This window comes from Danio aesculapii, chromosome 9, assembly GCF_903798145.1.
Source record: "Danio aesculapii chromosome 9, fDanAes4.1, whole genome shotgun sequence".
Taxonomy (NCBI): domain Eukaryota; kingdom Metazoa; phylum Chordata; class Actinopteri; order Cypriniformes; family Danionidae; genus Danio; species Danio aesculapii.
In genome coordinates, this window is record NC_079443.1 from 869,628 (window position 1) to 881,137 (window position 11,510).

Here is an 11,510-nt window from a genome sequence, read left to right on the forward strand (position 1 = left end):
TTAGTCTGTGTGTGTGTTTGTGTGTGTGTGTGTATATATATATGTGTGTCTGGCTGTCTGCGAGTGTGTGCGTGTGTGTCTCTGTGTGTGTTTGTGTCTTTGTGTCTATGTGTGTGTGTGTTTGTCTGTCTGTCTTTTACTATGTGTGTGTGTGTGCGTGCGTGCGTGCGTGTGTGCGTGCGTGTGTGTCTGTGTGTGTGTTTGTACTTGTTTTGGTGTTTTATGAGGACACTCATTAGTTTAATGACATTAGCATGACTCAGGCATTTCACCATTGCACAGTATGTATTATATGTGTGTGTGTATTATGTGTGTGCGTTATGAGCGCATGTATGATCATATTCTGCCTTAGATATATTTATAATTAATTGTAATTTTATATATGTTTATAGACTAAATGATTGTTGCATTAATTGGAGAACACTTTCAAAATTTCCGTTGTACGTTGTGACAATGATAAATAAGATTGTGTTGTGTTCATTAAGGTGGCTTATGAGGACATCCCTTGTGTCATAACTCAAATTCCTCTAAAATCACACTTACGTTTATTTCATAGTCTAATTTAACCCTATGAGGGTTGGTTTTAGTGATAGGGCTATAAAATAAACAGTTTTTACTGTATAACATACAATATGCATGTAAAGTGTCCTCATAAACCCCCAAAACAGACGTGTGTGTGTGTGTCTATGTGTGTGTGAGATATTTTAAAGAGTGAGAGAAATGAGCAAGGGCAGAGTGAGGAGAGAGAAAGTGATGTGAGGCCTCTGGCTTTTTTATTTGTCTCTCTCTGTAACCACCAGCTGTGCCTCCTCACACCATCACGAGGATCAGACGACACACACGCGACTAATAAAAGCTTATCGGGGCGCGTGTTCATACACGACACTTCTCCACACTCAAACACTCCACATGCATAATCCAAGAAGAACCCACCGTAGTTCAGGCGTCTCTCCCGTTCATCTGAATCGTGGATTGTGTGAACAGTCATAAAATGTGGCTCTTTGTCAAAGCCAGTAAATCTTGAGGGTTTAATGGGCTTGGCGGAGTGAGAATCAGAACCGGCAAACAAATCAGGGCAGATTAGCGGCGTGCTGAAAGACGAGCACCAGGGCGTTTCATTGCTGTAAGTGTGTGTGTGTGTGTGTGTGTGCTCAGTAAACATGAAAGATTCATCTCCAAATCAAACCTGTGGCTGTTTACAAACTAAATGACATGCTTGTGGAGGGCAAAACCCATGTTTCACGACTCGTGTTGTGTGTTTTTGAAGTGTATTGTGCTGTATATATTATAGTATTTACAGCACTTTGTTAAAGAGCATACACTGCGAAAAAAGTTTAAAGTATTAAAATATGCTTAAATCACGACGGGCGACGCAGTGGCACAGTAGGTAGTGCTGTCGCCTCATAGCAAGAAGGTCGCTGGTTCGAGCCTCGGCTGAGTTGGCGTTTCTGTATGGAGTTTGCATGTTCTCCCCGTGTTGGTGTGGGTTTCCTCCGGGTGCTCCGGTTTCCCCCACAGTCCAAAAACATGCGGTACAGGTGAATTGGGTAGGCTAAATTGTCCGTGGTGTATGGGTGTTTCCCAGTGATGGGTTGCAGCTGGAACGGCATCCGCTGCGTAAATATGTGGTGGATAAGTTGGTGGTTCATTCCGCTGTGGCGACCCCAGGGTAATAATGGGACTAAGACAAAAAGAAAATGAATGAATGAATCACGACGCATTTTCTAGACAAGCACAACATATAGTCTTGTTTTCAGAAATAATGAGTCATAATTAAGGGAGTCGTTCCTGAAAACAAGCAAAATAATCTGCCAATGGGGAAAGCAAACATTAATTCAGAGCAAAAACAAGATTATTTTGGTTGTTTTAAGGAAAAACTCACTTAATTTTGGCTTGGATTTTGCTTGTCGATAGAAATTGCTTCTTGATTTAGGAAGTTTTAGACTAAGAACAAGACAAAAGCTCTGTAAAAAAGCATTTTTTGCTGTGTTTAGTAGTATACAGTGAACTGATATATGTTGTATAGTGTATACTTTAGTAATATGTAGTATACTTTAGTTTTTACTACAGTAAACTGTGGTGTATTGTACAGTAGTATAATAAAGCCTATAGTTGTAAAACTACACTATTGGGTCATTTGTTTATATTACTATTGTTGTTGTGTTTCTATAGCAGCTGTAGAATCACCACAACAGATTAATTACTATAGTTGATGTGTTACCATAGCAACTGTAGAATCACCACAACAGATTAACTGCTATAATTGATGTGTTACCATAGCAACTGTAGAATCACCACAACAGATTAACTGCTATGGTTGATGTGTTACCATAGCAACTGTAGAATCACCACAACAGATTAACTGCTATAGTTGATGTGTTACCATAGCAACTGTAGAATCACCACAACAGATTAACTGCTATAGTTGATGTGTTACTATAGCAACAGTAGAATCATCGCAACAGATTAACTGCTATAGTTGATGTGTTACTATAGCAACAGTAGAATCACCACAACAGATTAACTGCTATAGTTGATGTGTTTACTATAGCAACAGTAGAATCACCACAAACAGATTAACTGCTATAGTTGATGTGTTACTATAGCAACAGTAGAATCATCGCAACAGATTAACTGCTATAGTTGATGTGTTACTATAGCAACAGTAGAATCACCACAACAGATTAACTGCTATAGTTGATGTGTTACTATAGCAACAGTAGAATCACCACAACAGATTAACTGCTATAGTTGATGTGTTACTATAGCAACAGTAGAATCACCACAACAGATTAACTGCTATAGTTGATGTGTTACCATAGCAACTGTAGAATCACCACAACAGATTAACTGCTATAGTTGATGTGTTACCATAGCAACTGTAGAATCACCACAACAGATTTATGACTATAGTTGTTGTGTTACCATAGCTACTGTAGAATCACCACAACAGATTAACTGCTATAGTTGATGTGTTACCATAGCAACTGTAGAATCACCACAAGAGATTAACTGCTATAGTTGATGTGTTACCATAGCAACTGTAGAATCACCACAACAGTTTAACGGCTATAGTTGATGTGTTACCATAGCACTGTAGAATCACCACAACAGATTAACTGCTATAGTTGTTGTGTTACTATAGCAACAGTAGAATCATCGCAAAGGATTAATTACTATCTTCTAAAACTCCAAAAAGGCCAGTTTATTAATAAAAACATTCTGGGCACCATCATACACCCGGCACAATAGGCGCAAGACGTGTTTGGCGTGATTTGTTGCTATTTTTAGACTAGCGCAATTGTCATTTTTTCACGTTTTGCGCCACGTTGTTTAAATAGCAAATCCCTTTGTGCCACTTTGTGGACTCATGGGTGTGCTGGTCTAGAAAGGAGGTGTGTTAAGGTGCAATGTTGGCGCGTTGCTATTTTGAGGAACTAAAATAGACCGCACCATTGACCAATGAAAGCTGCAGTAAAGTCCAGCGCAGAGTGTGTTTAGTTATGCGCTATTCAAATGCGTACACACTGCCATGTAATAGCAAACGTGCCATGGCGTGACGCAACTGACTCTTAAAGGGAATGAGAGACGAGACTCTGATTGGTTTTAATGCACGTTATGCTCAAAACACACCCAGAACTCATTAAGAGAATAAGCACAACCCTGTTAGACCATGGTCCACTGGCCATTTTTCCTATCCTTAAGATAGCAAAAATGTATTCGGACACTCCCTTAGAGCTTTTGCGCCATGCGCTTTAGACTTTGCACCTAGATCGTTACAATAGAGCCCTTCGACTGCTATGCCAACATTATATTTTGTAGAAGGCTGCAGTTGCAAACATCGAATCACTTCAAGCTTATTTATGTATGTAAAAACCTCTCCTTTTATATCTCATATATCTGAGACAACATGAGAGTAAATAAAGAAGATCAATCACATATTTTTGAGGCCATGTATCCCTTTATTTTCTCCAAGGAGCTTGTTTACACTGACGATATCCAGTCAAAAACTGTCCATATATGAAAGCAAAGCTGGCGTCATCTGACTGGGGGCTCGTGAATGCACTTTTATAGGAAAATTATTTCATTTCAACACAAAAATCACCCAGAGAGAAATACAGAGACGGCTACTGATGGTGTAGATGTCCTGATCACATCCTGTGCGTATTTTAATCTGTTGTTTCATTGGGTATAATAGCCAAACACATGACGTCATTAAACAGTTCAGATGATCCTTGTTTTCGTTAGTTTTTACGACACTACAGACAGGAATAACAATGAAAGAGTGCAGAGAGAGAGAGAGAGTCAGGAACATTATTACAAACCATCTGAGTGAATGTACAGTAATGTATTGTCTTTTATTTTATACACTCAAATTCACTTTATGGTATGACTTGCACAGTATTGCCAAAGCAATTATACAGCGCATAACAAGAAAACAAGAATAGATACATGTATATTATATACAAAGTCCATTCATTCATTTTCCTTCGGCTTAGTCCCTTATTCATCAGGGATCGCCACAGCGGAATGAACCACCAATTATTCCAGCACATGTTTTACACAGCGGATGCCCTTCTAGCCACAACCCACTACTGGGAACACCCATAAACACTCATAACACCACACGCTTATACACTACAGCCAATGTAGTTCATCAGTTCCCCTATAGCGCATGTGTTTGGACTGTGGGGAAGTATAAGAGCATATTTGTTCGGATTCAGTAATCAGTGTTATATTATATGATGCATTTTACTTTTGGAACATTTTGGTTTTGAATTGTTTGCATTTGTGAACTTGTTCAGATGGATATTCTGTGCTTTTTGCATTGAGGATAGATATGTACCATGTTAAAAATTGTGTGAGCTCTTTAAGAATTGCGTCTGTTAAGTCTGACGGCAGTGCGTTCTTTGGAGCAGTGGTTCCCAAAGTAGGGGTCACAGGACAACGAGGGAGGATCGCTTGGTGATTTCCAAAACACATATTAATTTAATTAAACTATTAGAATTACCATATTTTATCCATAACCTACTGAAGAATTTATTAGGTAATATTTACATTAAACTCGCTGGTTCGAGCCTCGGCTGGGTCAGCTGGCATTTCTGTGTGGAGTTTGCATGTTCTCCTTGTGTTCACATGGGTTTCCTCCGGGTGCTCCGGTTTCGCCCTCAGTCCAAACACATGCGCTATAGGGGAATTGATTAACTAAATTGGAGGTAGTGGATTAGTGTGTGAATGAGTGTGTATGGGTGTTTCCCAGTACTGGGTTGCAGCTGCAAGGGCTTCCGCTGTGTAAAACATATGCTGGAATAGTTGGTGGTTCATTCCGCTGTGGTGACCCCTGATTAATAAAGGGACTAAGCTGAAGGAAAATGTTTATGTAATCTGCATTGCTTTGGCAATACTTGACAAGTCATGCCAATTAAGCTTTCTCAATTGAATTCAATTGAATTAAGAGAAAAAACATTAGTTACTTCATCAATGTTTCATATAAATATATAAATGTGTATTTTATTGTTTAATAATGTTAATGTATATTGTATACTGTAAGTATTTCTTTACATTTTAAAACACACATTATTATTGTTGTAATTATTATCATCACTATTATTATTCTTACTTATATAGTCTGTTTCTCTGCTATGTATACTATGTAGAAGTCAGAATTATTAGCCCTCCTGATGAATTCCCTTTATTATATATATTTATATTCAGTTTAACACAGAGATTTTCTTTAACACATTTCTATACTAGTGTTAATAACTCATCTCTAATAACTGATGTCTTTTCTCTGTGTCATGATGACAGCACATAATATTAGACTAGATATTCTTCAAGACACTTCTATACAGCTTAAAGTGACATTTAAAGGCTTCACTAGGGTAATTAGGGTAAAGTTAGGGTAATTAGGCAAGTCATTGTATAACAGTGGTTTATTCTGGAGACAATCCAACACTAATATTGCTGAAGGGGGCTAATAATATTGACTTTAAAATAGCTTTAAAACAATTAAAAACTGCTTTTATTCTAGCTGAAATAAAGCAAATAAGACTTTCTCCAGAAGAACAAATATTAGAGGAAATACTGTAAGAAATTCCTGAATCTGTTCAACATCATGTGGGAAATAATTGAAACTTTTTCACAGGAGGGCGAATAATTCTGACTTCAGCTGTTAATCATGCTAATAAAGTGAATTGAATTGAGAGAGAGAGAGAGTGTGTGTGTGTGTGTCCGTCCCGTGCACAGTGAGCAGGTTGTCAAGCAGCAGTCCGTTTTACGTGCAGAAAGTGCGTGTGTGTGTGTGTGTGCTCAGTCTGGATACAGGATGAAGCCAGAAAATGTACTGTATTTGTTGTTGTTTCCTCCGTGTGCTTTTCCGCCATCCAGTTTGACATAAATCTCGTCTCCAGAGTCCAGATGCAGAACCACACTGTTGCTGGCGTAATCGTAGTTCTGATCGGCGTCCTGCGCGATGGCGCTCGCACGAACCTGCTCAGAGAAACACACAGAGAGAGACGCTCACACTCAGTCCACCAGACTCAGCTTTAAAGTACTCATGAAATCAAAACTCTCCATATTGATGTTGTTAGCTCGCATTGCTAGTTTTGTGGTGAACAATTCATCTGTGCATGTCATTAAGAAAATAGTTTGCTTTTGTAATCTGCACTTCCTGTTTGTTCTCAGTTAAATTCTCAGATTAGGTCTGGCTGAGGTAGTGGGCGTGGCTAACATACTTAACCACGCCCCCCCCCCCCCCCCCCCAATCCCCCCCCCCCCCCCCCCCCCCCCCCCCGACTGTAATATGTCAACAAAAAGAAATGGTGGACTCTGGAGGAGTCTGTTATGTTGTAATAACTCTCCCCAAACTCTTTTCCACATCTTTCTGAGTGATAGCCTACACTACCTGACAAAAGTCTCATCGTGGATCCCAGTTGTAAGAGCAACACATAATAACTTGACTTCTAGTTGATCAAGTGTCAGAAGGTCGATTTTTCTGCTGAATCATCTGTTGATCTGCATCATAATCATCATTAGTACTGCAGAAGACCTACTGTAACCTGCATGTCCCAAGATTCTCATAGAAATCAGTCAAGTTTGGTGAAGGAGAAATCATGGTTTGGGTTATATTCAGTATGGGGGCGTGCGAGAGATCTGCAGAGTGGATGATCAACATCAACAGCCTGAGGTATCAAGACATTTGTGCTGCCCATTACATTACAAACCACAGGAGAGGGACAATTCTCCAGCAGGATAGCGCTCCTTCTCATACTTCAGCCTCCACATCAAAGCTCCTGAAAGCAGAGAAACTGCTCCAGGATTGGCCAGCCCAGTCACCAGACATGAACATTATTGAGCACGTCTGGGGTAAGATGAAGGAGGAGGCGTTGAAGATGAACACAAAGACTCTTGATGAACTCTGGGAGTCCTGCAAGAAGGCTTTCTTCACCATTCCAGATGACTTTATTAATCAGTGATTTGAGTCATGTCAGAGATGTATGGATGCAGTCCTCCAAGCTCATGATGGAGTCAGACACAATATTCATTCTGTTTCCACTGCAGCATGAGCACATATTCTATACTGGACATTATTGAAGGTTCAGTGAGCAGACTTTAGTCTAAGCAGAGTCAGACCTTACTGTCCTAATCAAATCATAAGAGATCGAGACATGATCAGATTTTATTGTGCTCAAATAAGTGTAATCTAGAGGCCTTTGCCTTTCATATAAGACACTTCTGATACCAAATCATCAACTAGAAGTCCAGTTATTATCTGTGTTCCTAAAACTTGGATAGACAAGACTTTTGTCAGGTAGTGTACTGTACTACATCCAATCTGCTCGCAGTAGAAAAAACAAGGCAAGCCCACTGTTTTCTTATTTATTATTTCATTTCTCTCGGAACTGCGTCACAATACAGAAAAAACAGTCGCAATTTCCGGTTCATGCAGACTTTTATATGTCTAATAAATATAAAGGTTTTATTCGCCCTTCATGTTGCGGACTGTAAAATAATGCTGGGTTCCACACAATTCCCTCATGTTGTCCCAACTTAAATCCATTAAGTTAACGTAACAAATTTAAGCGGAGTGAACATCAAACAATTAAGTTGTCCCAATAATATCTCAATCATTGTGTTGTTTCAGCTTTTTTTAAAATAAGTAGCTTGAACAAGCAGCTAAATATTTTTATAGAGAGCTTGTTTGGGTCACAATCTGCAGTCCAGCAGCTAAATCTAGTATGATATTGAATTTCATACGTTTTAATATGTCTAATATATCTAAACAAATCTGTTATTCGCCTGCCATGTTGGATGTTTGGGTCACAGCCTGCAGTTCAGCAGCTGAATGACTAGAACAAAATGTAAATGTTGAGGGAAAATATTACATAAAAAAAGAAAAAATCAAGAGAAACAAAAAATTTATAAAATGTTGAAATATTTCGTGAAATATTATGAAAGTTTTGTAGTTTGTCAATATTTTTTGATAAATTTAGCTTGAATTTAAATGTATTATCTCTTTTTCTAAAGATGCTCAGTGACTGAAATATTATTTAAATAAATATGTATCCTCAATAAATAATTTTTTCTATATTCACATGTACACTCACCGGCCACTTTATTAGGTACACCTTACTAATACCAGGTTGGACCCCCTTTTGCCTTCAGACCTGCTTTAATCCTTCATGTCAGAGATTCAACAAGCTACTGGAAATATTCCTCGGAGATTTTGCTCCATATTGACATGATAGCATCACGCAGTTGCTGCAGATTTGTCAGCTGCACATCCATGATGCCAATCTCCCGTTCCTCCACATCCCAAAGGTGCTCTATTGGATTGAGATATGGTGACTGTGTAGGCCATTTGAGTACAGTGAACTCATTGTCATGTTCAAGAAACCAGTCTGAGATGATTCACGCTTTATGACATGGTGCGTTATCCTGCTGGAAGTAGCCATCAGAAATGTAAACCCTAGAGATGGTTGTGCGTGAAAATCCCAGTAGATCAGCAGTTTCTGAAATACTCAGAGCAGCCCGTCTGGCAGCAACAACCATGCCATGTTCAAAGTCACTTAAATCCTCTGTCTTCTCCATTCTGATGCTCGCTCTGAACTGCAGCATATCGTCTTGATCATGTCTACATGCCGAAATGCATTGAGCTGCTGCCATGTGATAAATGCCATACCTAATAAAGTGGCCGGTGAGTGTATATGTCAGCTGTCATGCTAAATGCCTTTAAAAGTAGCTTTTCATCAGTTTTAATATTTCTAATATATAGAAATAAAGGTTTTAATTGCATGTATTTAAGAAAGAAACAGTGTTAGAAACACAGGTAATAATAAATAACCATTAGCTTTCAGTATACTGTAAAAATGCAGGCTCATAATCCCTTCATGTCGTCGCAACACAAATCGATCACAAACCTTATTGTTTTTGCAAATTTAAGTAGGTTGAACATAAAACAGTAAATTTGTTTTAAAGAAAACCCAAGAATTGTGTTGATTCAGCTCACTGAGCAAGAAAAAGCAGCAAAACATTGTTCAAACTGAAAATAACATTTACTCAGATTATTATTGCATCTTTTTGTTTATTAATAATAATGCTTTTACATGCAGTTTTTCTTTATCACAATGCACATTTGTTAAGCGTATGGTTTAGTGCAGGATGCAGACTTCCTGTCTCCAATGTCAGATAAATAAATAATATAATAAAAGATATAGATAACATATAAAATACAGTCCTTTTGCTCTGCTTCTGCTGTTTTTTCAGTCACACATCCAATAAAGTTCTTCAAATGCATTAGTGCATGAGACGTTTGCTTACTTGACACCTGATGAATTAGTATTTGCTACTGAATCATTGATTTAAACTGTTTGCTTAGTGAAGTAGCTGCTCAAATCAACTATTGTCTGTCAGTATTGTAATATTATTGTCAAAATTACTTTAATAATTATATATCAGAAGTGACTGCAGTGACCACGTGATAGCATATAGTACGCTGCAGTGGTTTTTAATCTTACTATAGCACTTGAATTGATCTGTTGTGGTGATCCTACTGTAGTAAAACTGGTGTACTATAGTATTACAGTTTTCAGCTCACTAATTGCTATTATTTACTAGTATTATTGTATAGTTAACAGTATAATACACTTCACTGTAAGTATGAACACTCAAAACACTATTGCAGTTGGACCTTCTATAAATTACTATAGTATTTTTTTCATGTGGGCTCTGAGGTGTTGTACCAGGTGTGGCTTAATATCCGACTGCCTTAATGAAGGTAAAAACAAGGTAGTAATGTGATGACAGCATTTTATTGATGGATTTTATTGATGTCCCTGTGCGATACAGCTGGAGGATGCAAGTTAAAGCGGCTCCTCTTCGCACACTTAAATGTTACGTTTGAGATGTAACTCTTGCTAGATTGTGTGAAAAAACGCTCCACCTTTTGTTCTTGTACCTGATTATTAAAGTCATATTCGCCCTATAGTGATAGTACTCACCCTTTTAAACATTTAAGAGTTTCTTTCTTCTGTCGAACACTAGAGTCATTGGATTTACTGATTTTTTTAAGGTCAGTGGTTGCAGACATGTTCTCCCCGTGTTGGTGTGGGTTTCCTCCGGGTGCTCCGGTTTCCCCCACAGTCCAAACACATGTGGTGTAGGTGAATCGGGTAAGCTAAATTGTCTATTGTGTATGAGTGTTAATGAGTGTGTATGGGTGTTTCCCAGTGATGGGTTGCAGCTGGAAGGGCATCCGCTGTGAAAAACATATGCTGGATAAGTTGGCGGTTCATTCCGCAGTGGCAAACCCAGATTAATAAAGGGACTAAGCCGAAAATAAAATAAAAAGAATGGTTGCAATCAATTTATATGTGCTAAATTTAAATAAATTGAGTTAAACATTACTAAATTTGATTTGTTTGTTTACATTGGCCCATATTAATTGTTTGCAACCACTTACTTTAAAGAAAACAGTCAATTCATTCATTCATTTTCTTTTCGGCTTAGTCCCTATTAATCCGGGGTCACCACAGCGGAATGAACCGCCAATTTATCCAGCACATTTTTTACCCAAAATTAGAATACAGTCATCATTTACTCACCCTTTAATGGTTTCAAGCCGTTAGGAGTTTCTTTATTTGAGATATTTAGAAGAATGCTGGAACCTGGAAGTCCATAGTAGGAGAAAACAAATACTATGGAGGTCGATGGTTACAGGTTTCCAACATTGTTCCAAATATCTTCAGTTTTGTTCACCAGAAGGCTTGAAACAAGTAATGATGACAGAAATGATTACTCATTAATTAACTCAATGCGTTCCGTAATGCATGAACTGTACCTGTCCGTTTTTGCAGAGGTCTGCCCACATGCTGGTTCCGTCCCCTCCGCGCATCAGCACATGGTAGGTGAAGTAGTAAATCCCGGACACCTGGCAGGTAAACTTGCCGGTAGTGGGATCATAGTGATTTCCTACATTTGTCACAACATCGTCAAAACGGAGCACCTCGTAC

At 38.5% G+C, this 11,510-nt stretch overlaps 1 protein-coding gene across 1 annotated transcript in view; it reads right to left on the reverse strand.

Moving 5' to 3' along the window:
- Nucleotides 1–6,299: 6,299 nt before the first annotated feature.
- Nucleotides 6,300–11,510, reverse strand: part of c1ql2 (complement component 1, q subcomponent-like 2) — a 5,609-nt gene continuing 398 nt past the window's right edge. The window contains exons 1-2 of the mRNA XM_056465171.1: nucleotides 11,339–11,510; nucleotides 6,300–6,489 (exon numbers count right to left, since the gene is read on the reverse strand). The exon at nucleotides 11,339–11,510 is cut by the window's right edge and continues 398 nt beyond it. Coding sequence (XP_056321146.1) covers nucleotides 6,310–6,489; nucleotides 11,339–11,510 — 352 coding nt within the window. The 3' untranslated portion in view covers nucleotides 6,300–6,309. The remainder of the gene's footprint in view (nucleotides 6,490–11,338) is intronic.